Genomic DNA, 27,781 nt, shown 5'->3' on the forward strand with positions numbered 1-27,781 from the left:
TTAATAATCTGAAATGACCAAGTAGCTATTGAATATTCTTCAAAGCCTATTCACCACATCTCTTCAGTTCATGTCCTATTACTTTTCACCTGAATTACTGTAACAGCCTCTTAAACATCAGCCAGTTTTATTCCCTACCCTCCATCCCATTCCCTCGTCTCTCATCACATGTACACTAATTTGTTCTCCACATTGCTTTCAGGCTGCTCTTTTGATTTAAAAATATCAGATCCAACACATGTCATTTTCCTGTTTAAAAATCTATTGGCTTTAAAAGAAGAACTTCTGTTTATATGGGTGACATAATCTAGAACAGTGGTTTTTCAACTTTAGTGTAGATCAGAAGCACCTGAAGGGCGAGTTAAATCACACTTTTTGAATCGGGAGTCTTGGGTGGAGTCTGATAGTTGCATTTCTAATAAATTTCCAGGTGATGCTGATGCTGCTAGTTGGGGGAATATATTTTGAGAACCAGTGATCTAACAATTCATGCCTACCCACTGTGCCTCATTGCTAAACATAATATCTTCCAATCCCAAAATTCATTATATTCTTTCTTGCCTCTGTTTCTGCTCATGCTTAATCCTCTACCTGGCATGCCTATCCCCTCTGCCTACAGGTTAATCACTTCTCACCTTCTGTGTTCCTGTGATAGCATATATTTTCTATCTCCCCATTGTACTGTTATCACATTGTGCTGTAATTGCTGTGTTATTTACATTCTGTGGTGAGGTCTTTGAAGGCTAGCTGTTTCTTATCTTTGTATATTCAATGCCTAGAAAAATGCCTAGAAAGACATGCAAATAATTTTTTAATGCATGTTGCTAACTCTATATCAGGTACAATGACTCTAATACCCTGACATCCTGCCAATGGCCGTTGTTTATTTATTTATATTTTTAGTATCCCACTTTCCCTTAGTGATTAGTGGAAATATCCTAAAAGAAGAAGGCCGGTGTGCTTGTTATCTGAGATGGAAACAAGAAACTAAAGAGATTGTAGTCCACTCTTGACATATTAGAGAGAAAACCTGAAATGGATGAATAGTAGGGGAAGAATGCAGCCTGAATCCCTGGAATAACCAGAGAAAAAGGTGAATGCAGAGAACCAGTCTAGGTCTAAGCTACCGAAAGTCCTCTTCGAGGCTCCCAGTTTAATATTTTATTTATCTAGTTTGTCTAGATGTCACGTGTGTGTTTAAATTTTTAATGCCACATAGCATTCACATTCTGCTTGATATTGGACAGTAGATTGAAAGATTAGGATCCTAGTTAAACACACCTAGACATGATTATATTTCAAGCCAAACTGAAGGTCTGAACAAACATCATCTAGTAGTAAACACAGATGTCAAAGTCTACTACAGAGCTGGTATATAGTGCTGTCTTCAGTCAAATAAAATATTTCCATTCAATTATATTAAGAAAGAAAATCTAATTCCTGAAATGTAATGAGTTTTTATACTTGCAATGCTAAGAATCTTTTGTTAAAATGTCTTTCTACTGTTGTATTGATTTAGCTTGTACCCAAAAGCTCTTAAAGGACATTAGTTAGGAATTAGACCTTGTAGTCCATTTAAACATCTAGAATGACCAAAGTTCATCTAGAGAATTGTCATGTTAGAATGTTATATGCAAAGCTCAATTTCCATATATTAAAGAAGGATGACAACTATAAGAATGAATTTTTAGAAAACCATTCAGCCTGCTGTCAATATTTCACACATTTAGGGCTGGGTTCACAGTCACCCAGTCAGCCATAGCTGATTTGGCATTTATCATATACGTTATATAGAATTCAAATTAGATGATGACTAATTTTTTCCACTGACTTCATTGATTACAATGTAGTCTTATTTTAATCCAAGAATCACATATTATCAATATATATTAGAAGACAGGCACTCAATAAATGATGGTAGAATTTCTTAAAAGCTGATTGCCTATTTTTACAACTATATTAACACAGTAGAAATCCTTAGCAATTTCTTAATCATAATCTCTCTACAATCCCCAAACATTAGAAACTAAAATAAATCTAAGACCTATTCAAACACTTTTTGATTATATATATTCAGGATAACTGCCATAAAGTGATTTCTAATGTGTTTCCAATTGCAGTCCTTTTATTTGGCAGATAGACACTCTCAGAAATTATATGCTAATAAATTACGAGCTTCATTGCCCACGGTGTTTTTGGCTTAGCTTTTCTCCATTGATGAGACACACTCCTTAAGAGATTCTTAATTGTTTGACCCATTTTCAATAATCTGTCTCTTCCTTGTCTTTTTCTGTATTCTCTAAATTAGAAGCAGGTCATGAGATCCAGCCCATCCTCAAGCAAAAGGGCTTATGTAAGGGTGTGAACATCAGCATCTAGGGCTCCTAGGGGCCACATCCACCTCAATGACCACAGCTCCTTACTGAGTGTTTATATCTTGTCTCTAACACCCACTAATTGCTACCTTAATACTTACATAATTTAACTACAGAGTTCATACTTGTAAAGTACAATTCTAGTTTTCAAGATGCTAATATATTAGTAAATGTTAAATACCAAAAGTACCCACTCAAAAACTACTAACTCAAAATATCCTGGTAAATTATTAATATAATCTCCTATAGCAGAAATATGTCAGATTAATAGTCATATTTTAAACATGTATTCTTATTTTTTTAATTGCAAGATGCAGAAGTTTAGAAGGTCTAAGCTTTCAGGGTTTAAATTCTCAATATTATAAGATTTTCCTTTAATTTCTTGAACAGGTGCTACTGGCTTGGCAGTATTTATAAAGTTTATGTAGTTTTAACTCTACATTTTGCTTTTTCCCCTTTCAACCTACTTAGTCGAGTTATTGATGTATGCAGTCTTTATATCTAAAAAATGCTCTTTAATACCCTCTCAAGATCTAATGATGCCCTTTAACAAATGTGAAAGAGAGTGTATAAAGCCTGTAGCAATCTGAATATTAATTGGAATCTGACAACAGATCACCTCTTGAAGAACAATATCTTTGAGAAAAAATACCACAATGTAGAAATTAGGAATTACATAGTGATGGTATAGCAAGCACTAGTGAATTGAGTTAAATGATTTAGGAGGTAAAATCCTTTTGTGAGATAAGCAAAATATTATTTGAAGCCAATGAATGCTAAATTGTTAATGATGGTAAAGTATACTTAAGAAAGCTCAATATTTTCTTACTACACATTCACTTGAAAAGTCAAAGCTTTGCTAGTCCTTAAATGAGAAGCTCAAATAGTAGAGAATGGAAGATTTTCCTCCAAAAAGCTATTTTGGTTTTGAGATTACTCAAAATAAATGGAGGGTTATTCACATTTAGTTATTGAAAAGCCAGAAAGAATAGAAATGCCACACTCCTGTCAAACCTTTGGCAAAGTTTAGTGTATTTTAAAAAACTTAAGGTATGACTGACATACTAAAAGTTGTATATATCTAATATATGCAACTTGATGAGTTTGGAGATAATTATACAATTGTGAAACCATCATCATGTATGCCATAAACCTATCCATAACCTCCAAAATTCTCATCCTACTCCCTTATTTACAAGACAGTACTTATATAATGAATCTAAAATTGTCAAACTCATAGAAGTAGAGAGTGGAATCGTGGTTGCTGGGACTGTGGGGAATGGGGATGGAGAGGTATCAGTGAACAGGGACCCACGTTTCTGTTACAAAATGAAGAAGTCCCAGAGAGCTACTGTACAGTATAGTGCCTACAGATAGACATATATATATATATATATATATATATATATATATATATATATTTTTTTTTTTTTTTGAGATGGAGTCTCACTCTGTTGCCCAGGCTGTACTGCAGTGGCCTGATCTCAGATCACTGCAACCTCTGTCTCCCGGGTTCAAGCAATTCTCCTGCCTCAGCCTCCCAAGTAGCTGGGACAACAGGCACGTGCCACCATGCCCGGCTAATTTTTTGTACTTTTAGTAGACACAGGGTTTCACCATGTTAGCCAGGATGGTCTTGATCTCCTGACCTTGTGATCCACTAGCCTCAGCCTCTGAAAGTGCTAGGATTACAAGCATGAGCCACCGTGTCCGGCCAAAATACTGTATTCTGTGATCTTATCACTAACAAAAATAATAATAGTGTATTTTATAATGCTGTATTTAATCATTAAAAGACTAGGGGAAGCACTCCAGAGAGGGGCTTCAAGGAATTGGAGGGATAGATTGATAAATGAGGGTAACTAACATCTTTATAAAATGAAGAGATGAAAAGAGACTTCTTGTTCTAATGAGAACTGTTGCCTATAGAGAAGCTCAGCTGGGGAGATTCTATCTTGCAGAGCATCGCCAACAGGTGTGAACGGCTGCTAACAACCCAAATTGCTACTGTAAGCAAGCTGCTACACTATAGCACCAACCTGACCCTAATAAAAATTCATGAACATAGCTCATAGCTCAGATCAGTACTATAAGACAAAAAGGCGTCTTGCTCTCTGTTTCCAAAGAAGCTTTTTGCCAGCTTATATGAAGTAGAAAAAATAACAAAAGCAAACAATGTAATTTAACATGTTCTGATATTTAGTAGCAATATAAAATTTTAGTAGAGCTTCGTAAGTACATGCTTAAGAATCTTGCCTCACTTGAACAATAATTTTAATCACTTTTTTATTATACTAGGGGATTTTTATATGGGCTGTCGTTCTTCATAATATCATTTTCGTATTGTTTACTTAAGAATCGGTATACTGAGTGAGGCTTGTGAAACTATGTTACAAAGCAATCTAATTATTTCCAATATCGGGTACACAGGCACTTACTGCAAATGAGTTCTGTCTAACCACCTTTGGTGGAAGATTTGTTATTCAAAACAAGAAAACCTTCAAGGTGTAGGAATTTTGATAATTACTTGTCCTGTGAAGAATTCCAAGTAGTTTCTTCCCAATAATTGGAACTACAAAGGAATTGTTTCAGATATTTATCAGTGTAACTACAATTAACGGGGATAACCAGGACACTACATAAGCTTTATTAAAAAATAAAAATAAAAGACAATTGACATCTATTAATATGGCTAACAAGGTACCTCAGTATTAAGAAACTCAACTGCACTTTAAATGTTGAGCAAAAGGATTGTATTAGATTTTCTGTTTGTTGAAGAAAATGTTGGCCCTATTCCTTAACAATATGGAGCAGGCTGAAGCTCAAATTTCCCTAGTATCCAGTGTTTTAGATTTCGCAACTACCTAGTTAAGATTATTAGTACATGTATTTCTTTGCTAATCAGTGCTAATTATCTCTGTCTTTAAAAGAAAGAAGAACTATTGCCACATAGAATCTGGGGGTACTTAGCAGCAGCAGCAGCAACACAAATGTCTCTAACAAGGAAAAAACTGGCTGTGACTTTCTGTACAAAGCAAAACATATACAGGCGTAACAATTCAGATTTGAAAAGCAATTTTTTGTTGAGGCAATTTAAGAAACATGTTTATGGGGCACATTCTTAGCACTCTGGGGTTAACTAATAGAGGAAGTCTACCTTAAGCGGTGAGTCTCACATGGGAGCTTAGAGATAGTAGGTGCTCAATAAAACTTTGAAACAAGAATATACATTAAAAATGATCAATGACAATAAATGTAGGGGCCAGGCACAGCAGTTCATGCCTGTAATCTCAGCATTTTGGGAGGCCAAGGCAAGCGGATTGCTTGAGCCCAGGAGTTTGAAACATGCCTTCACAGTATGTTGAAGTCCTGTCTCAACCAAAACTATGAAAATTAGCCAGTCTCATGACCCAGTTTCAAAATGCATAAATACATAGACTAAAATTTAAAAATAATAAATGTGGGATTTCTCTTTGAGATTACAGGGAAGAAAGTAGATGGCCTTCAGTAAAGACAATGATCACTTTTGTTATGCGGAAACTGCTAATAGGATGCAGGTAAAGGCACGCAGGCTTGACAATTTAATATTCCCTATGAAAGGGCACTGGAAAGGCAAGTGCAGACTGAAACAATATTAGTGAATTCTGTTTCATGCAATAACCTACTCCAAGTAGACTTTATGTTAATTCAGCTCATCCATCAAAATTTACTTCAACTCAATCATTTCATGCATCAACAATATTTTCAGAGTCACTAGCAGAATCGGATAAAATCAAAGCTTAGGAAAGTAGTTATTTTATAGCCACTCCTCCATTTTCATGTGTCAGAGAAAAGTCTTATGAATTTGCCTAGATTATTAGATTTCTAAATTAGCTAAATGTCAAGATGAAGGAGGGAAACCTTGACAAACAGTGTCAAAACTTAAATGTATAAATAAAAATATCTCATGGTTCGGCAGATGATTGTTTGAGACCCTGCAAAAGAACATAAAGCCTTATGAAGTAGTAATGAATACTCCAAATAAATAATCACTAAGCAATCTTCATAGTTTAGTTGCAGGAATGCCTCGGTATCAGCATTTTAGCTTCTAAGGAGTGAATGTCCTTGAAGGCTTGTCACACATTGAATTCTTCATTTCCTAAGTATTGTTCCAACTTCCAGGTTCAACACAGAATCCTGAGAAATTTGAAAACTGGAATGTGGAAAAAAGAGTTAATTAAGGCATAGTCTACACCTATAAAGACCTGACAACTTAGTAAAGAAATTTTCATTCTTCAGAATGAGATACAAATGATAAAGGATTAGAAAAAAGGAGGAAGTTGAGTGGGACCTTTAAAAGTATGTGTATAAAAGTATAAGTATAGTAGTCAAAGATGGGGTGAAAAGAAATTTTACATGGAAGGCATTAAATGGAAAGAAAACCCTGCACAAAGGCACCAAAATAGAAATGGTTCAGGGGGCCGGGCGTGGTGGCTCATGTCTGTAATCCCAGAACTTTGGGAGGCCGAGGCAGCTGGATCACTGAGATCAGGAGTTTGAGATCAGCCTGGCCAACATGGCAAAACTCCATCTCTGCTAAAAATACAAAAAGTTAGTTGGGCATGGTGGCATGTGCCTGTAGTCCCAGCAACTCAGGAGGCCGAGGCAGGAGAAGTGCTTGAACCCAGGAGGCAGAGGTTGTAGTGAGTTATGATCATGCCACTGCACTCCAGCCTGGGCAATAAGAGCGAAACTTTGTCTTAAAAAAAAAAAAAAAAAAAAAAAAAGGAAAAGAAAGAAAAGGTTCAAGGAACCTTAGAAATCTCTGTTTTTCAAGTTTGGAGGTAATTAAAAATGTTTATCCTGGAATAGGAAGCCATTATAACAATCACCATTTATTGGTTACATATTTTATCAGGAATGACACTCCGCATTTGACATGTTACCGTATTTAAGTCTTACCCATGAAATATATCTTATTATCCCTATTTTATGAATGAGGAAACTAAGACTTAGATAAGTAAGCCACTTGCTAAGGCCTGAAGTATATTCAAGCTTCAACTCAGACTGGCTGACCATGCTTCTACCATGCTCCCTTTCCTAGGGGAAACATGGGGATTAAAACCACAGTTTGGGGAGTCAAGAGCAATAAAACCAGAAACCTCTTTTGGAAAGGTTAGAAAGGAATAGGATTAACTCAGTATCCATGTCCAGGGTAGACGTAAGGGAGAAAAGACTAGAAGCAACGATTACCCTTCAAGGGAGAGGGGAAAGTCCTAGTGAGTCAGGTCAATGGCAGTCCGGATAAGGAGGCATGAGAGCGCCAGTGTTCACAAAGCACTAGTCATTTAGTTAGTTTTGATTCTTCCCCTTCACAGTTTGTATCCCTCTGTCTATTTCACCTACCTTGTGCTCTGTAAAAAAGGAAAAGAATAGACCATTCAATAAGTATTTAATGTGGCATATGAGTTATTAAATCTCAGTGTTTGATTTTAGAAATTTAAACTTGAATGTGTTAAATAATTCACTTAGTGTGAAAATACCCAAGCAACAGAGGTATCACTCATACTTGAGTCTGAAGTCCATGCCTCTTGCCATTATTCCTCACTCTGTGGAGGTGAGTAGAGTTTGTACTGGAAGAACTGAAGTATGGGGTTGAAAGGAAAGATAGGAAATCATTCCAGTTCCTTATGTAACTTTATATATCATCTGTGCCTGTTTTTCAAGCTATTTTCAAGAATTTAATAATACTTTCAAAGTACAGTCATAGTAGACAACACTAATTTATCCTTCAAGTTATACAACAGAATTATTGTACATGAACTAAAAAAAAAATTATGATATATAACACCCTCTTAAAAAGATCTTTAAATGCTGGCAAGCTTCTGCAATTCAAATGAGCTTGATGTTATGTTCACAATTTGCTAAGATACTTAAAAATCATTTCAAGGTGAAATAATGAAATGCAGCAACTCTTTAAAGGGGCCCTTGAAATGCTAAACAGTAGATACTAGCACTAACAGAAAAAAAACATGAGCCTTTTTACAATTATTAGTGAGTTCCAAAGCTACTATGATTTTCACATTCTCCTGATAGAATTATGCCAGTAATGAGTTAGTTGGGATGTAAAATTTCAAAGAAATCCAAAATTAACAAGAATTTTAAAATTAACATACACTAAAATAATGTATTCTATTATACCAAAGAGTCTGGCCAGGCATGGTGGCTCACACCTATAATCCCAGCACTTTGGGAGGCCAAGGAAGGTGGCTCACTTGAGGCCATGAGTTTCAGACCAGCCTGGCCAACATGGGGAAACCCCATCATTACAAAAAATACAAAAATTAGCTAGGTGTGATGCTGGGCACTGAGACAGACGGAGAATATTCTCAAGGTTATAAAATGGCTTGCTTAGTAAGAACACCTTTGGCAAAGAGATTATATCAGAAGCCAGCTTACCTGTACTGTGGGTGTCAGTTTAGGAAATGCATTTTAAAATTTGAAAACTTTCCTGGGTAGCTTAAAACATGGACTAACACATTTTCTCAAGCATTAATAATAATGGAGAATCAGTTTATAGGGGAAGCAGTGCAAATATGCTCACTCAAATGCCATTAATTTATATGCCTTAAGATCTCATCTGGAAGAGAGATCTAGTCCCTACCTAGCTGATGCTCAGAGACATTAATGACACAGTTGTAAATAAATCAAGCTTGCCAACATTTAATATTTTTTTGAGATGGCTCTACTGAGCAATTGAAATCATTCAACATAATTATTCCATAAATTTTAAGCTACCGGTGATTTAACTGAGTGAAACATCTAAGTCCTAAAAGAGAATGCCAGGCCGTTATCACAGAAATTGGGAGAAACCTAAAATTCAAATGCTCTGAAGGTGTGCCAAGTCAACCACTAGACATGTATTACTATTGAACATATCTTTAGAAAGGCACCAATTATCTCATCACTACTTGCTATTCCAATTTAATCAGCCATGTTAATAAAGGGCATGCATAACAGCTTCCAATTCAAAGTATTCGTGAAACATGAATACAAAGTATTAATATTCTAGTTCAAGTTATTAAGTTGCATGGACCAAGGAGAATATGCACATCGAGGGTGGAAAAGAAACCATTTTTAACAGCAAAAATGAATAGAAAAAAATTGGAAGATGAGTAGAAGAAAAAGCATGCTAATATTATCATCTAAGTGAAAAGCTCAAAGAGAAAATAAAAACAAAATCTAGCCACTTTGACCCCAAATAAAAGCTTAAGAACGAAAGCACATACCAACTATAAACAAACAACTAATATGCAGAACTGAACACAATTATTAAAAAGTGGAGTTATATGACCTTCCCTTTTCAGATATTTAGGAAGAGAAAGAGTGAGGGCCAAAATGTCAAACGTAAGTGTGTAAATAAAAACACCATGATTTCTGCAGATATTACGGGAGTGGGATTATAAGTGATTTTTAAAATCTTTACATGTATACATTTTATAAACACATTACTTTTATGATCAGAAAACTATAATTTTAAAAGGCATGCTAAATTCAAAAAATTATAAGGAAAACAGTCTATATAGAAAAATATTCTGCTGTTTTTATCATTGTTTACTGTTGTACATGGTCCAAGTTTTTCTGATTGAAAAAACAGAGCACAAGTAGGAGATTCAGAGAATGAGTAAATAAAAGATTGTATCTTTCATTTAGTATTTTATCTTCTTCTCTCTTTTGCTTCTGAGACTCTTAAGGTATCTTGATGTATTTAAACAGAGTCCCAAAAACATCTAGAGCTCATTTCCATTTTTATTAGTCAGAAACTAATAGACAAAGGGAGTTGATTTTTGATGTCTAAGATTTTTCCAACTCAAATCTGAGTTTCAGAAGGTATTTAGCCTTTCAGAAATTCTACTTTTAAACTTTTAATAACTTGGTAGTCTGAAAACTTCATGTATTACATGTTGGGCTGCACATAGATTGGGCCATTTCACATTGGTGAGAATTCCATTTATTTTTTCAGTAGCTCACTCTGTTTCATGTTATGCTTAAGGTTCATGGATAACTTTTATTGGCTGTGTGTCAGTGACAAATTCCACTTAAATTGATAGATTTTTGCTTCACAGTATTAAATGACAAGAAAGGAAATTAATATGAACAATTTCAAGAACTTGGTTAGCTATATTTTTAGGGAAACTGGGAATCACTAAAATCAAAATATAGATGAAAGGATTTTATCTATAAAATAAGGATATAAAATTATAAAATATGATTTTATCTATCTGGTCAAGGATTTGGCTGGAAGAAACTTGAATCTTCTAGTGGGCAAGTTTTGCATTCTTATAAAAATTATGGCCATCACCAGCAACTTTACCCAGAAGGAATGTGGTGATTATCGATTCAGGTTCTTCCCTAAGTCAGTTAAAGAAGACAGATGAATTGGAAACTGCAAATCTTGAATTTCCAGGCTGCATCTAAAGATACAATCTACATTTGTCTGAAATAGTACTTTTTAAAATAGTTAATATTTTAAAGCATGCTCAATAGCCATCTATTCATAATTTGTCCAAGGCCTCAGTGTACTTGGTGCATCCTCAGGTCTGTGCACATGCGGACTCATAATACACAAACACTTCTCATGAAATCCTAAGAAATCTGGCCAGGAGAGAAGTCATGGCAATAGGACTGTGGGGCAACCCAGATAAATATCCTTTACCTCTTCACAGACCAAAGTCATACCTCCAAACAGAAGCATGGAACTCCATGCCCAGGCTCTGTCACTCAATCTCTGTCCTATCCTTACCTGTGGTTTGGTTTTGACATCAGTGTCTCTTGTACAAGTTAATTAAAAGTATGCATATGAACCAACTTCCCCAAATGAGGGCTGGGATGGAAAAAGTTAGGGTCTGGGATCCTGCCACGGCCTCCAGTCTCTGGAGCATGGCCCTTTTCCTTTCTTACACTTCTTTATTTGTGGGTTTCAAATTGTGCTCTTAGTTGCTCAGGTTCTGCAAATGATGAAAGTTCCAACTCTCTTCAGAATTATTTCTTGCTTTTATGGCATCAGGTGTGATGATAACTGTTACAGAACACCAAGTGTTTACTGACTGCATTATGCTTGTTTCTGTACTAAGCACTTTACAGGCATTCCCTTCTTTAATCCTTGCCCCACTCATAAGGTGAGTCCTTACCATTTTGAAGGTAAGAGAACTGAGGCTCAGGAACATTAAATTATTTTCCCAGGGACACACAGCTAGTAAGTGGCCAAGGATGAGAACCCAAGCCATCTATTTCTGGATGCAAATGCTCAGAACTATCCTTCTCTTTAATTTTGGCACAGGTCAGTTTCTATCTCCTCCATTAAATCTGCCCATGCTAGCCCAGAATAATTTTTCTCCCCTTCCAAATTTCTCTATATCTAGTTTGCCAAGAATTTCTTGTAATCTTTCTGTCTTTCCTTTCTCTCCAACTAGACTATAAATGCCTCAATTGTAGGGCTATGCCCTCTTTCTCCGCGATGCTCCCCAGAGAGTTCAATGGTACCTCACATGAATTTGGTATGAGTCTAAGAAATTCTTGATAAATGACAGTGCAGATCTGAAATTCAATGTTCATATATCAACTGCCAAAAACAACATTTCAGATGATATAGTTCAAAGTTTCACTGGTGACTGTCGAGGAGAGATGCATTTTAGAAATCCAGGTGTGTGGCTTTAAGGAAGTTTCTTAAGCTCCTTAAAACTCAGTTGTCTCACCTATGCAATTGCAGTATTGATCCCTAAAGTGCAGGACTACTGAAAAGGTTAGAGATTCTACACATAACCAAGTGAGCTGTATATTGTATACAGTTGATGAAGATTTACCATCCCTTAGGTACTCAGAGTAACCCTGGATTCAAGTAGAAAAGTGGTCTTCAAACTATTTTACCTGAACTGAGCTCAAAAATTCCAGAAAAGAACCCAATTCAGGGGGAAGAATGAGAGGGAATGAATAGCAAGGGAACTTAGGGGAACTGGATGGAGCTTCTGGAGGCTGTTCCCCTACTCTGTAACCAGAAAAGTCTGTTCTTATAAGCTTCATAAACAGAAGTACTCTATAAGATTTTACTTTAGAAATAAAGCAACAAGAAGAAGAAATAATCCAGTTAGGAAGATAGTTTAAACAATGCTGTTTGAGGTCACTCAGAAGGTTATAGACTAGCATACTTCCAGGTCAATAACATGTTGCTCTTCCAGAAGTGGGAGGAATTATGAGGGTACACAGTGAATATTTATTAGTGAGGCAGATTGTTTCTCCTTTAGAGAATACAAGTGATAAAGAATACTTAGCTTTAAAGGAAAACGTTCAGATACCCAGATCATTTCTTGAATTCTTTTTCACCTGCCTTCTGAGAGGACAATATTTACTAAGATCTACTGTCACCTTCACTCTGAAAACTCAATTCTTGCAAATGTTGACTGGCCCACTTCCTTGCCTGTATCCTTCAACACTGCAGTCCTCAGATCTCTACAGGTCTCAATTCGAAGGAACTTCCCATTTCTTTCTCAATGACTGATATATGGATGTCTTTTTACCTTCTAATTATCAGAAGGAAAGAGTTATGCAACCCACCTAAGACTACCTGGATAACACTATGAATTAAGTTAATGGCCACCTATGGAAAGTACAAAATACCTTTCCACCATGAATCCAAAGGTTGAACTTAATATACTAGTGAGAAGTATTCCACATAGGAAGACATTATCAACTCAGTTGTTTTCTTAAAAATGTCCACGCGTATTTGTTTTCACTTAATCCAAACTACACTCATGACCATGAAAAAGAACAATAAAAAAATTAAATGAAACTTTTTCTTTGTTCTGTTTTTCTACCAACATCCTAGCCATCAAGTTTAATAAATCTCAAAGTGATTTTTGTTAACCACATAGCCCAATAGTCCATGTTTTTTAAATTGTTCCCTCCCTCTCAATCTGTTCCTTTAATTTTACTTCTCACTATGCTTCACAAGAATATGTTAATAATGTGTATGAAGCTGGTACTCTTCTACTAAGGCTGTGTTTTATTTCTTAGTAGAAAATGCGACTTTCCTTAAATATCTCTGCTCAACAGGAACAAAACAAGAAAAAAGCTGCAATGATGCCAATAATAGCACTGACTACTTATTATAGTGTCTGTAATTTTCTTTTAAATTCCTCAATATAAACAATTGGAAGCACATGATAGTGTGTATATATGTAGGTTAACACTAATAGGGCACCTATAGGGTTTCATCAGACCTCAAACCATAGGGTCATTACTGGAAGGCCTTGTTACACACAGATAGTTGTGACCCATCACCAAAATTTCTGATTTAGTAGAGCAGGGGCCAGAGATTTTGCATTTCTAGTGAGGGCCTATGTGGCGCTGATAGTGCTGTTCCAGGGACCATACTTTGATAAATGTTGGGGTAAACATCTGAAATTTCCTTATTAAGAGTTCACACATTAGGTATGGGTAGTAGGCATATTAAGAGCCTTATTCAGGAGTCCACACATGGGGGTGGGGAGCAGGAGAGGAGTAAAGGAGAGGTGCTTATAGCAAAGGCTTTAATTTACTGTTACCTAAATTTGCATCAGAGTCTCCATTAATGAACTACACTAATGCACTTCATGATCTTGGCCTGCATTTTCCCATCTGGAAAATCACGGATAACCTCTTCATCTATGAGACTGAGGTATTTTGAAGATTACATTACATAATGCATGGGATGACAGGTTGTAAATTATAAAGCATTATTATCATGATAACTTAGAAATTTAGTCAACAAAGAACATCTCATAAGCAGAGCGGGCGTTTCAGATTCACCAACAAAGTGCTAAGGTTATATTTCTTCAGTAGCCAGAGGAAATTAAAGGGGATAATAAAGGCAAATACACTTGTCATGACTTACCTTATCCTTTTATTTTGTTATATAACAAAAGATAGTAGTTTTTTTCCTAGTCGTCATTCATTGTCTTTAGCTGCTGTTAAAATTTTCGTAATTCCTATTTTGAAGAAATTTATGAACAGACTTTATGAAAAAAAAGTAGCTACTTGGCAATGTCTCAAACACTGAACCATGAAGTTTCATCTCATAAAACATCCATAAGGGTTTCAATGCATTACAAAGACTAGCTCCTACAATAGGTTCTGATTGCTCATTATATGTCTCTAAGGCATTAAACTTATAACCTTCCCATCATTATGTTACAGAATTCATCTTTTTATAACAGATGTACTTAACATGGGTCCATGTGCTAATATTTTTTTAAAAATTTATAACATACTGTATAAGTTTTTGAAAGCAGAGTCCTCAGACCAATATAAATAGTCTTATAGATACACTTGTGCTTAAAAGCAAAATGAAACATTGCAGACAAAACTTAAAACATAGAGAAATAGAGAAATTTGGAAGGACAGAAAAATTATTCTGGACTAGGATGGACAGGTTTAATGGAGGAGACAGAAACTGATCTGTGCCAAAATTAAGGAGAAGGATAGTTCCGAGTATTTGCGTCCAGGAGCATATAGCTTGGGTTCTCATCCTTTGCTACTTACTAGCTGTGTGTCCCTGGGAAAACAATTTAATGCTCCTGGGCCAAGTAGTGCCAGACTTATGACCCTCCTTCTCACTAGTTTTGGACATGGGACTAGTTGCTTAACTGCTTTAGGTCTTTAGTCGCTGTAGCAATAAAATGGTGGTAACAACACCACTCATCCTCAAAGCTCTGAGCCTTGTGTGTTTTCATTGTCTTCAAGTGTTATCTGCTTTTATTATTTATTATTACTGTGGGAACACTCATTAGGAATTCATCCTGACCCTGACCTATAGGCAGGAAGGTTTACTCTGAGAAAAATAATTACAGAAAATACAGTACTGACCTATGTTACCAGTTTGTTTCTTATTCTTCAAATCAGTTGAATAAATATTAAAAATGCCTCTTAGCAAATTGTTAAATGAATGAATGAAGATTCATGATATCAAAAACCCACTCAAGCTTTATAAGTGGCGGGGGGGCTTCTTTTGGTGGAGGTCTTTGTGCGAAAACTGCTGCTTCTGCAGGATTAAATAACAAAAACTGCTAAAAAGAATCAGTGTTTCTTGCCTATTGTTTAGATTTTCTAGTAAATTACTTGGGATCTTTAAAACATAACACCCCATCAGCTAAAGTCTGACTATTCTTTAGAAATAGATAATATTGCAAGTATTCGATGATTTAGTAATTAAAGGAGGGAGAGTAATTTATCTTGCTTTAAGAAGGAATTAAGTTTATTGTCTTTCTTTAACTATGAGATGTAACTTTTGTCTTGGAAGAACTGCTAATATATGACTATCTACCAAGCCTGGTCAATATAGAAATTGAACATGAATTTTTTGGGAAGTAGTTACATATAAATTGTAAATATACTTTGTTACAGTTTCCATCAAGCTTAGGGGAAAAAAATCTTCTCAACCTATAGAAGAAAATATAGTTTAATAATGGCTTGCCTTGTCTCTGAAATTCATTTTAATCTACTTAAACAATAAAAAAATGAGATTAAAGAATAGCTTTTGTATATCTATTTGTTCATGTTAGTCTGTTACGTAGCATCATTGGTACCTGGTGAATTGATTCCTTTATTAAAGAAATTTATTTCTCAGGGATTACATAATTGGATTTATGTTACTAATTTCACAGTGTTTTTACTAGACAAATACAGTGAAAATTTTACCGAGAAGAATATTGTCTAATTAACTCACTAAACAAGCGTACTAACCTTCCCTAAATGCTGCCAAAATATACTATGTTTGCTTCATTCTCCATGATAATGAAATTCCTGGGAAGTCACTGAACTATCCCTTCCACAACTAGGGTCATGTTTCCGGTCATCATTGGCCCAAATTTGATTATGTCTTCTCTCCTTCTCTCAGGATTCTTGTAAAAAGCATGTATTGAACTGGGACAAAGCAAACATGCGTCTCTTTAACTTACCTCTCAAAGGCAGAACAGAGACTGTCTCATTAGCTCAGTCATCTCTTTGGCTCTTTTGCTGTGGCACAGCTAGCATGATAGTACCTGGATACCTGTGCTCATGAAAACCCGGCAATAACAGTATACTAGCAATTTGTGTTAATGGAGAGTGTTGCTTTATTTTCAGATGTGAATCTAATCTATCATGAATCTAATACTTCATGGTGCTCTATAATGATACTTTCTAAAAAAGTATCTGATTGCTTATTTCTTGGTTTAGGCATCTTAGGAAATTTCCCAGCTTTTCAGTATTATAAGAGCTTCATCAATGATTCCTTTTCATTAACAGTAAAAATTTGCATTCATGTCTTTTGTTCCTTTACCAATAAAAAGCATAGTATGGATGTATAAGATACACAGCATAGGTGTTAAGTATAGGCATTATTTTTATAGCATGTAAAAGTATTTACAGCAAAAAAATTCAGTCAAGTTTCCTATTATTTATTTCTCATTCATCATTTGGGTTTTTGACAGTCAGCAGATTTTTCTGATATAGTTTGAATAATGTAACACTTAAAACAGCTGCAAGGAAATGTAAAACCATTTCACTCCATAAACAGAAAACTCCAGACCTTTAAATTTTGTTCTTAAAATGTCTGACAATTAGTTAAATATCTTAGTCAACTTCCTTTTAACTAATAGGAAAGTTTAAGTATGGAAACTTAAAAATATTCAAACGAAGGCACAAACGTAGTTTTTTACATGATACTGCAGAAGTCATCAATTTTTCAGATTTCTTGTAGCCTTTTTAGGCTCTGTTGTGTTAGTAATGAAGTATTTTAATAAACAAAATTTAAAGACTTGTTAACAATTTAAGAAGAAATAATTAGATATTTTGCCCAACTAATGTCATAACATATCTACCACAACCACAACCACTGTAGACGTTCTTTGTAGATAACTTTCTGTGGTGATTCTATTGACCTGGCATCAAGGCGTTTTCCTGAAAAGTGCTTTTTATTGGGTTTCACTGGAGTATAGTTGAATAAGACCATTTGAATAATACATTACCAAAGGTCTGGAGGCACTGTGAGCTGAAACTCAAAGTAAGAGAAGCAGGGCTTCAATTTAATATATACAGGCAAAAATACCCCCAGTTCAGTATGTGTCACTGAATTCCTCTCATTGTAAACAAAATGCCTTTTCCTTTTAGGTTACCAGTAACTTCCATTTCTCCGTTTTTGTTGTTTTGAAGAACCTTGGGCATAGAAGCAAGGCCCAGGGATAAGTGCGAATTGATATTGCTATCACTGTGAGAGTAGTAAAAGTGAAATCACAACCAGGAGTGACATTTTAGGAAAATGTGATAATGATCTGCTTCCAGGTGTGGGGACTGCATAAGTAAGGGGTATTCAAACAACATGTGAGAAATTCCTGCCCCCGTGGGGTTGAAAATGGATGGTAAAACTCCTTTCACTATACAGTGTCAAAATATTTAGATAAAATATTATAAAACAATCAAACAATACTGGAAGCATTAACTGGTGCTGTGGAAACCAACTAGAACAAGTGATTCTTTTCCCTTACCCATGCCATTGGGAATGTTTGTGATTAGAAAGATAAAAAGTGGCCATTTTCAGATCACAGTTAATCAAGAAAACTTGAGGCTATTTAAGCCATAAACACACTCAAGACTGTTGTTAAATTTTTGTTTCCAATATCATGTAAATTTTAAATATTTTTATTTCTTTATTCCCTACGGAAAAATCAATAGTTATTTTATAAGACAGGAGCAGACTATGAATATAGATCTGAATCATACCAGGATTGCTTCTTTCTATATCATTGTGGTTTTGATTTTTAAAAAATATTCTTCCTGGTGCTATCAGATCTTCCTCCTAGTGCTATCATGATAACCACTGAAAATAAATATTATTTATTTTCAGAAGAATGCCAATTGATTTTTCCCAGATGAAAACCAAAATGCTTGCTTCAAACTACCATGGTGCTTCTTTCTGTTAGATCACTATGAATAAGCTTATAATCATATTTTATAGCATATGTCAAACTACAGCTTTAATAAGAAAACTACTTCTTGATAACCTAAGCGTAGGAAAAAACCCACAGGTGTTATGATCATATTCATAAGCTGGTAACATCACTGAAATTTATTTATTCACAGCCTGATAAAATTGCAAAAAGTGCTGTCTTGAAAAAGAAACAAGTAATGTACATTGAAAAATTATTGAGTGCTGCCTAGAATTTAGTTACAAATGTGAAAATAAAAATGCATTAAGATGTCAGATAACTTTGAGGCTGATCAAGGAAAATAGAAAAGAGAAAGGATCATCAACATTTTCTTTCTTTTTCTTTTTTCTTTTGAGACGGAGTCTCGCTCTGTTGCCCAGGCTGGAGTGCAATGGCACGATCTCAGCTCACTGCAACCTCCACCTCCCAGGTTCAAGCGATTCTCCTGCTTTAGTCTCCCAAGTAGCTGGGATTACAGGCGTCAGCCACCATGCCCAGCTAATTTTTGTATTTTTAGTAGAAACGGGGTTTCACCATATTAGCCAGGCTGGTCTCAAACTCCTGACATTGTGATCCACCCTCCTTGGCCTCTCAAAGTGCTGAGATTATAGGTGTGAGCCATAGAGCTGGCATCTTCAACATTTTCAATCATGAAGGAAGGTGGGTGATGTTAAGGAGGTTAAAAGCCAAGGTTTGTGAGAAAGAAAGAGGCATGAATAGATCAGCTATTGTGTAGGAAAACCATTCCCCTCAGAATTAGACTATTACACCCAAGTGGATTAATCCATTTTGAATGATACTCCAGATGGTCAATACTCTTGTCATTTGATACTCCAAATGACACGATGACAGGAAAAGATAGACAAGTTGATATCATCTTGAATACTAAGAAATAAGTGAACCTTAAAAGCCAAATAAATTTGAAGACATGTTTTTATCATGCGTAAAGAATAAGACAGCATTGGGAGTTATATTCTGTAGCTATTCTGTAAAAGTAGTATCCACACTGGCATATAATTAGAATCATAACATATCCATCCTGAAGGTTTAATTTAAACATATAGAAAAAAAATGGTGCTTAAGGCCTGCAATCACAAGTACAGTCTCCCTAGACAGCAGAGGGTGGCAGGACAAAAAGTCCTGAAACAATCATTATTAATACTTCATAGTGCTTTTGCAACATTTGGAAGCAAGAGTTGCTTATAGATGTTGTTTCTGATTCGTGCACAAAACCTCTGTACCTATAAATGCAGATATATATTTGCACATAACCCGCTTTAGACTCTTTTGCCAACACAACCATTAAATCTTAAGTAGGCACTGTGAAGAAACAAACACACATGCACAGATGAATTCTGGAGCTTTCTCTGAGTCTGTGTTAAAGAACATGTCCCATTACTCATTTCCTTTGATGATGGATGTTCTGACCCCCAAAGAGTTAGGCTTACAATTTGCATTCAACATCTAGTGTCTTCTTGTTGAATTAGATTCATAGTGTCTATTTCTATTTGCCAAATATGAGTACGATAGATGTTAGTACAGATGAACACCAATATATGGAAACCTAATGAGAAAATTGATGTTTATGAAACAAATCATTTTAGTAAAAATCTTTGCTGTAAAATTCATTTAAATAGACTATCTAAAATATTTCTTTAATAAAAATTCCATGTTTCATAAGATTACTACCATATTATTACCAATTGTTGGCTTTTGGAAATTTTGTAGTTTCAATTAAGTTAAAGTATCAAGCAGTGTACAAGTCTGAAATATTTAAAAGTCTTAAAAATTTTTAAACAAAAAATTTACTTATAATTCTCACATATCAAAATATACTATTCTGGCATTTTTTAATCTTAAAAGCAATATATTTCTCATGAAAATGAAGTATAATTATAAAATCTGTTTCAGTTAATGGAGCCGTGACTATTGTACTTAAGGTTCTTTTAAGTAAGTTAAAGGTGTGGCAGATTCTATTATTGTTCACTGAGTCTCATTCTTTGAGTCATGTAATTGAATGATCACGTGAAGTAAAAACATGGCAGCATCTATCAATCAAAAGAGTCCTATGCTTTCAGAGATCAAGAATCAAATGCCACGGAAGACTCATTCTAAAAGGGGCCTATTTGCAATTGATGTTACAGTGAATCCAACAAATAAAAAGGTGATTCACTAATAAGACATGTAAGACAATTTCTGGGATTCCAGCTGGCCATGCATTCTTATGTGTTTTAAAATCCAATTTCATTTTGTATTGTCATTTATATCCTGTACTTCTGAAGGAAAAAAACTAATCCAAAAAGTAGTCCATGAGATCCAGATAAAACTAACTGAAATTCACAATGTACTTGTCATTTTGCCAATAGCATTTTTTTAAATGACAAAACCTAATCAAAGTAATTTGTGATTGAAATCAACCACAGAAAAACGTGTCAGAAAGACTTTTCAAACATAAAATACATACGTTTGCCTAAAGATGCAATGAACCTTACATTGTTGACTTTTGAATTCAGCTCTGTTTGTTATACAGTCATTATATCCTTACTCAGGAAGCAGATTTTTAAAAAATCTTTTTTCCCCTAACTATTGCAGCTGCTTCTACCAAGCAACAAAAGTAGCTAGAGAAATCATATATACACATACATGTAAAATTAGGGAAACAAGCTGCTTTATTGCCCTGATTTAAAATAAGCTCAATCAGTAGAAAAGAAAAATGCTATAATATACAGCTTGATGAGCAGCTGAAGGCAAAAATATACTCAGATGCAGTTTTAGAATTCAGGAGATATCTTACTCAATGATGTTTGAATGAGATGGAGGACATTTCTCCTCTTAATTTTTCTAAACCACTGAGTAAACAAGCGGAATTTATGTGAGGAATATAACCCAAAATAGACAGACATGTAAAAATTTCTTAAATATAATCCCGAGGCTATAAAGAAAGAAAAGGACTTGCTCTTATTTGATTCTAATTTACAAAATTATATCATTTTAAAAATCCTAGTTATGAGAATTTATTCATTAAAGGATAATTTTCAGAATTCAGCAAGAAAATGTAATTTATACAAAACTGATTATTAACAATCACCTTTCATAGGAAAACAAATACATCAGCTATATTTCAGGGCAAAAAATAAAATATTAATAAAATTATAAAGATTAAATAAATGGGCATTTTAATCAATATCTCAAAGGCCTAGGGAAAAAGACATTGCAAGTACTTTAAAAATATGAAAATAGCCTTACTCTTGACGGTCGCTGTCCGGGTACAGTTGTAAAGAATAGCCAACTCCCCAAACACTTTTCCTGGGCCCATGGTACACAACTTCACACCTTCTTTTGTAACTTCAACCTTACCATCTAAAAAGGAGAAGGGAAAAACAGGTTATATAAATTCTTTCTCATGCTTCATTTGTTGCATTTTTAATGTGAAGAGGAGTGTTCAGTTCATTTGTAAAAATGCAATTACCAATTAAAACACTGTTGTCACCAAGAGGCAATGCAAGAAATGAAAAAAATATGTAAGTTAAGAAAAGTACATATTTTCTTAAATTTACCACTGAAAAGATTTGAGATGAGATCCAAAGAAACAACAAGAAAAGACAGAGACAAACAGGCAAACATAATATTATTCCAAATGTGTTACTAGTAAACCACAGTAATTCCAGTGTTAATGTAATTTTGAATCTGAAAGAAAACTTGAGTTAGTGGTACATTTTCTACAGCATACTTCATACTTGAAAATTCTCCCTTGAAGAGAGGAATTACTTTGCCCCTTCGACATTTTTAAATTTTGCTTGTGGCATCTTTTTATTTAAAACATCTTGCGTGACCTGGGCATGACTGTTTTATCTACTTCCCAGCTCTGCAACTTTGACTATAGGAATAAAACAAACTACAAGGGTTGGGGGAAGACAAAAAGGTGTTACAACAGTTTATGTTTGACAAAGGACTTGGAAAATGAAATGCTAAAGGAAGAAAAAGGCTAAGGAAACACTATATACTGGGTATGCATTGTTACCTGCAAGTACGAAAAATGTTATTCATGGGAGAAATGAAAAAAATACATATGTTTGCAAGTCATACCTATGTAGACTAAGAATTTCGTCACCTAACACAATCAGGGTAGATATAAAAAGACAACACAGTCCTTTTTTTTTTTTTTGAGACAAAGTCTCACTCTTATCCTCTAGGCCTGAGTACAGTGGCACGGTCTCGGCTCACTGCAACCTCTGCCTCCTGGTGTTTAAGCGATTCCTGTGCCTCAGCCTCCAGAATAGCTGGGATTAGAGGTGCCCACCACTAGGCCCGGCTAATTTTTGTATTTTCAGTAGAGATGGGGTTTTGCCATTTTGGCCAGGCTGGTCTCAAACTCCTGACCTCAGGAGATCCGCTCACCTCACCCTCCCAAAGTGCTGGGATTACAGGCGTGAGCCACCGTGCCCAGCCCACAGCCCATTCTTGACTTACTTCTCCCCTTCTGTCTTTCTCTGTTACCTACCCACAGTCTACAGAAGAAAAGCCTAATGCCTGGCAAGAGAGCTAGCTTGTTTGAAAGGAACTAATGCTCTTCCAGTGTTTGCCAAACTTCAGGCCTTTATATACTTTGATTCCATAATTTTTCCTTTATTTGTTGTGCTACCTGTAATATTTAACATTTCATAGTATTGACATTAAATTAACTCCTTTCCTTTTGAAATCAACCTGGTTTAATCTAGGCAATAATCTTTGTAATGGCTCAGGTTTGATGTGCTGATTATTTTCAAATTTCTATGGAGATAAAATCATACATATATATTTTTAATTTTAAGTTTAATCCGTATACTAGCAGTACATGATCCACCCTTCAGAGGACATGATCCTACACTAAAAACCATTTCACATAAATGGTATTAATGAAGAGAGAATTCTGCAGTAATTAGAATAAAAGTCCATTACAAAATCTCATTATTTTTGAATGGTGCATGCATACCCCCTCTGTATGTAAAGAAATGACTCAGTAATGAGCAAATTCCACAATTCAAAAGGTTTAAAAGGACTTTCTTACACAGGTATGGCCAAATATTCTAGCTTTCGCATTCTTCACTTCTTGACTGTAGGAAAGAAAACTCTTCCCCATCAAAATCAGTCCAGTAAATTCATCTTTTCATAAGCTTCAGATAGTTCCCATGGCATTTTCCTTCCTTTTTTTTTAGTGGCAAGACTGTGCCCCTGGAAATTTCATCTACCACTCAAAAATGAGAGACAGGACAGAATATAACACAGAGGTTAAAAAATTTATACGTCATCTAAAGATAGAGCAAAAGTTGAGTTCTGGTTCTCTTTTCTGTTCCGTACTGGCCTTGTAACCTCGGGCAAATTGCTTAACTTCTTTGCCTCTGTACAATGGATACAATAAAGGCACCTAATTCATTGGATGATTGTTAAAATTGAGATAAAACAGGAAAAATTCTTAAAACAGTGCCCTCACATAGCAAATGCTGAATAAATGCTTGCTCTTATTGCTGGCATTATTTTCTTATCAATTATATGAAGGTGTAATGACCCTGAAGCACAGTATTCCATCATCTGCTACAGAAAATAACCAAGGACCACGTAGGATAATAGGATTTTTTTTTTCCCAGTGGAGAAAGAATTTGTGTTCAGATTTTGTCTCTATGGGAGGCAGAGGAGAGAACCTTTTAGATCAAATCAATATCACATCCAAAGAAGAAAATAGAAACTCAAAAAATCTCACTGATCTTCCTGGGTTAATGCAATGGCTTTGTACTTTTCTCCATTTGCCTATGCCTGGCCAACATTTGATGTGATGTTACTTGAGCCATACAACTTAGTGGTAGAGACTCCAAGAGACTCCAAAGAATAACATTTAACAAGTTTCCAATGCCTTTTAAAATTTTCTTGACCTGCAGATCTAGTGTCAATTATATTAATAGATCTAAAAGCAAAATGAACAATGCCTAAAGAACTTTCATAAATAAATGATTTTGTACAAGTCTGTTTCTCTGACTCTTTGGGTTTGGGAATTAAACATTTTCAGTGGAAAGAAACCTGTGCGCCATGGGAGTAAAACCACTACTAAGAATTCTGCTAGACAGTTTTGGAGTTTTAAAATTTTTATTTATTTTTATTTTTATTTATTTTTTATTGTATTTGGGCTCTGGGGTACATGGGTACATCCTGCGTCCTGTAGGATTGTTGCATAGGTACATACATGCTATGGTGGTTTACTGTCTCCATCCCCCACCCCCCACCACCCTGCCTTGCCAACATCAGGCATTTCTCCCAGTGTTATTCCTCCCACTCCTCCTCACCCACCCCAGCCACCCCCCCAACTAGCCCTCTGAGTGTTGTTCCCTTCCCTGTGCCCAAGTGTTCTCATTGTTCATCACCTGCCTATGAATGAAAACGTGGTGTTTGGTTTTCTGTTCTTGTGTCAGTTTGCTGAGAATGATGGTTTCTAGATTCTTCCATGTCTCTACAAAGGACATGAACTCATTGTTCTTTATGGCTGCATAGTACTCCATGGTGTCTATGTGCCACATTTTTTTTTGTCCAGTCTATCATCAATGGGCATTTGGGTTGGTTCCAGGTCTTTGCTATTGTAAATAGCGCTGCAATGAACATATGTGTGCATGTGTCTTTATGACAGAACGATTTATAATCCTTTGGGTCTATACCTAGTAATGGGATTGCTGGGTCAAATGAAATTTCTATTTCTAGATCCTTGAGGAATTGCCACACTGTCTTCCACAATGGTTGAAAACTAATTTACACTCCCACTAACAGTGTAAAAGTGTTCTTTTTTCTCCATATCCTCTCCAGTATCTGTTGTCTCCAGATTTTTTAATGATCACCATTCTAACTGGCTTGAGGTGGTATCTCAGTGTGGTTTTGATTTGCATTTCTCTAATGACCAGTGACGATGGACATTTTTTCATATGTTTGTTGTCCACATATTTGTCTTGTTTTGAAAAGTGTCTGTTCATATCCTTCATCCACTTTTGAATGGGTTTGTTTGTTTTTTTTTCCTGTAAATCTGCTTTAGTTCTTTGTAGATTCTGGATATTAGCCCTTTGTCTGATGGGTAGATTGTGAAAATTTTTTCTGTTTTTTTGGTTATTGGTTTACTCTAATGATTGTTTCTTTTGCTGTGTAGAAACTCTTAGGTTTAATTAGGTCCCATTTTCGCTTTTGTTGCCAGTGCTTTTGGTGTTTTAGTCATGAAGTCCTTGCCTACGCCTGTGTCCTAAATGGTTTTGCCTAGGTTTTCTTCTAGGGTTTTTATGGTGTTAGTTGTTATGTTTAAATCTTTAATCCATCTGGAGTTAATTTTTGTATAAGGTATAAGGAAGGGGTCTAGTTTCAGCTTCCTGCATATGGCTAGCCAGTTTTCCCAACACCATTTATTAAACAGGGAATCCTTTCCCCATTGCTTGTGTTTGTCAGGTTTGTAAAAGATTAGATGGTTGTACATGTGTGGCATTGCTTCTGAGGCCTCTGTTCTGTCCCATTGGTCTATATCCTCTGTTTTGGTACCAGTACCATGCTGTTTTGATTACTGTAGCCTTGTAGTATAGTTTGAAGTCCGGTAGTGTGATGCCTCCAGCTTTGTTCTTTTTGTTTAGGATTGTCTTGACTATGCAGGCCCTCTTTTGGTTCCATATGAAGTTTAAAGTGTTTTTTTTTTCAGTTCTGTGAAGAAGATCAATGGTAGCTTGATGGGGATCGCATTGAATCTACAGATTACTTTTCAGCAATATGGCCATTTTCACAATATTGATTCTTCCTAACCATGGGTATGGAATATTTTTCATCTATTTGTGTCCTTTCTTATTTCCTTGACCAGTGGTTTGTAGTTCTCTTTGAAGAGATCTTTTACCTCCTTTGTTAATTGTATTCCGAGATATTTTATTCTCTTTGTAGCAATTATAAATGGGAGTTTGCTCATGATTTGGCTCTCTGTTTGTCTGTTATTGACGTATAGGAATGCTTGTGATTTCTGCCATTGATTTTGTATCCTGAGACTTTGCTGAAGTTGCTTATCAGCATAAGGAGGTTCTGGGCTGAGACGATGGGGTCTTCTAAATATAGGATCATGTCATCTGCAAATAGGGACAATTTGACTTCTTCTTTTCCTAATTGAATGCCCTTTATTTCTTTTTCTTGCCTAATTGCTCTGGCTAGAACTTCCACTACTATATCAAATAGGAGTGGTGAGAGAGGACATCCTCATCTAGTGCCAGTTTTTAAAGGGAATGCTTCTAATTTTTGCCCCTTCAGTATGATACTGACTGTGGGTTTGTTGTAAATAGCTTTTATTGTTTTGAGATGAGTTCCTTTGATAGCTAGTTCATTGAAATTTTTAGCATAAAGGACTGTTGAATTTTGTCAAAGGCCTTCTCTGCATCTATTTAGATAATCATGTGGTCTTCGTGTTTGGTTCTGTTTATGTGGTGAATTATGTTTATAGATTTGCGTATGTTGAACCAGCCTTGCATCCCCGGTATGAAGCCTACTTGATCGTAGTGGATAAGCTTTTTGATGTGCTGTTGGATTCACTTTGCCAGTATTTTATTGAAGATTTTTGCATCAATGTTCATCATGGATATTGGCCTGTAGTTTTTTTTTTAGCTGTATCTCTGCTAGATTTTGTTATCAGGATGATGTTGGTCTCATAGAAAGAGTTAGGCAGGATTCTCTCTTTTTGTATTGTTTGGAATAGTTTCAACAGGAATGGTATCAGCTCCTCTTTGTATGTCTGATAGAATTCAGCTGTGAACCCGTCTGAATTTGGACTTTTGTTTTTTTTTTTTGGTCGGTAGGCTATTAATTGCTGCCTCAACTTCAGTCCTTGTTATCAGTTTATTCAGGATTTCAACTTCTTCTTGGCTTAGTTTTGGGAGTGTGCAAGTGTTCAGGAATTTATCCATTTCTTCCAGATTTACTGGTTTATGTGCATATAGTTGTTTGTAGTAATCTCTGATGGTAGTTTGCATTTCTGTGGAATCAGTGGTGATATCCCCTTTATCATTTTTATTGCATCTATTTGATTCTTCTCTTTTCTATTAGTCTAGCTAACAGTCTGCCTGTTTTGTTGATTTTTTGAAGGGTTTTTTTGTGTGTGTTTCTATCTCCTTCAGTTCTGCTCTGATCTTAGTTATTTCTTGTCTTCTGCTTGCTGTTGAGTTTTTTTGATCTTACTGCTCTAGCTCTTTCAATTTTGATGATAGGGTGTGTCGATTTTAGATCTTTCCTTGTTTCTCATGTGGGCATTTATTGCTATAAATTTCCCTTTAGACATAGCTTTACTCTTTTTTTTTTTTTTTTTTTTTGAGACGGAGTTTCGCTCTTGTTACCCAGGCTGGAGTGCAATGGCGCGATCTCGGCTCACCGCAACCTCCGCCTCCTGGGTTCAGGCAGTTTTCC

The 27,781-nt window shown here is 35.5% G+C and overlaps 1 protein-coding gene across 2 annotated transcripts in view; it reads right to left on the bottom strand.

Moving 5' to 3' along the window:
• PRKG1 (protein kinase cGMP-dependent 1) overlaps window positions 1-27,781 on the bottom strand; it is a 1,343,496-nt gene that overhangs the window by 816,618 nt on the left and 499,097 nt on the right. For both annotated transcript variants that reach the window (XM_074382507.1, XM_010333313.3), the window contains exon 3: window positions 21,599-21,712. In XM_074382507.1, the coding sequence (XP_074238608.1) occupies window positions 21,599-21,712 (114 nt within the window). The remainder of the gene's footprint in view (window positions 1-21,598; window positions 21,713-27,781) is intronic.

Source organism: Saimiri boliviensis, chromosome 12 (genome assembly GCF_048565385.1).
Source record: "Saimiri boliviensis isolate mSaiBol1 chromosome 12, mSaiBol1.pri, whole genome shotgun sequence".
Taxonomy (NCBI): Eukaryota; Metazoa; Chordata; class Mammalia; order Primates; family Cebidae; genus Saimiri; species Saimiri boliviensis.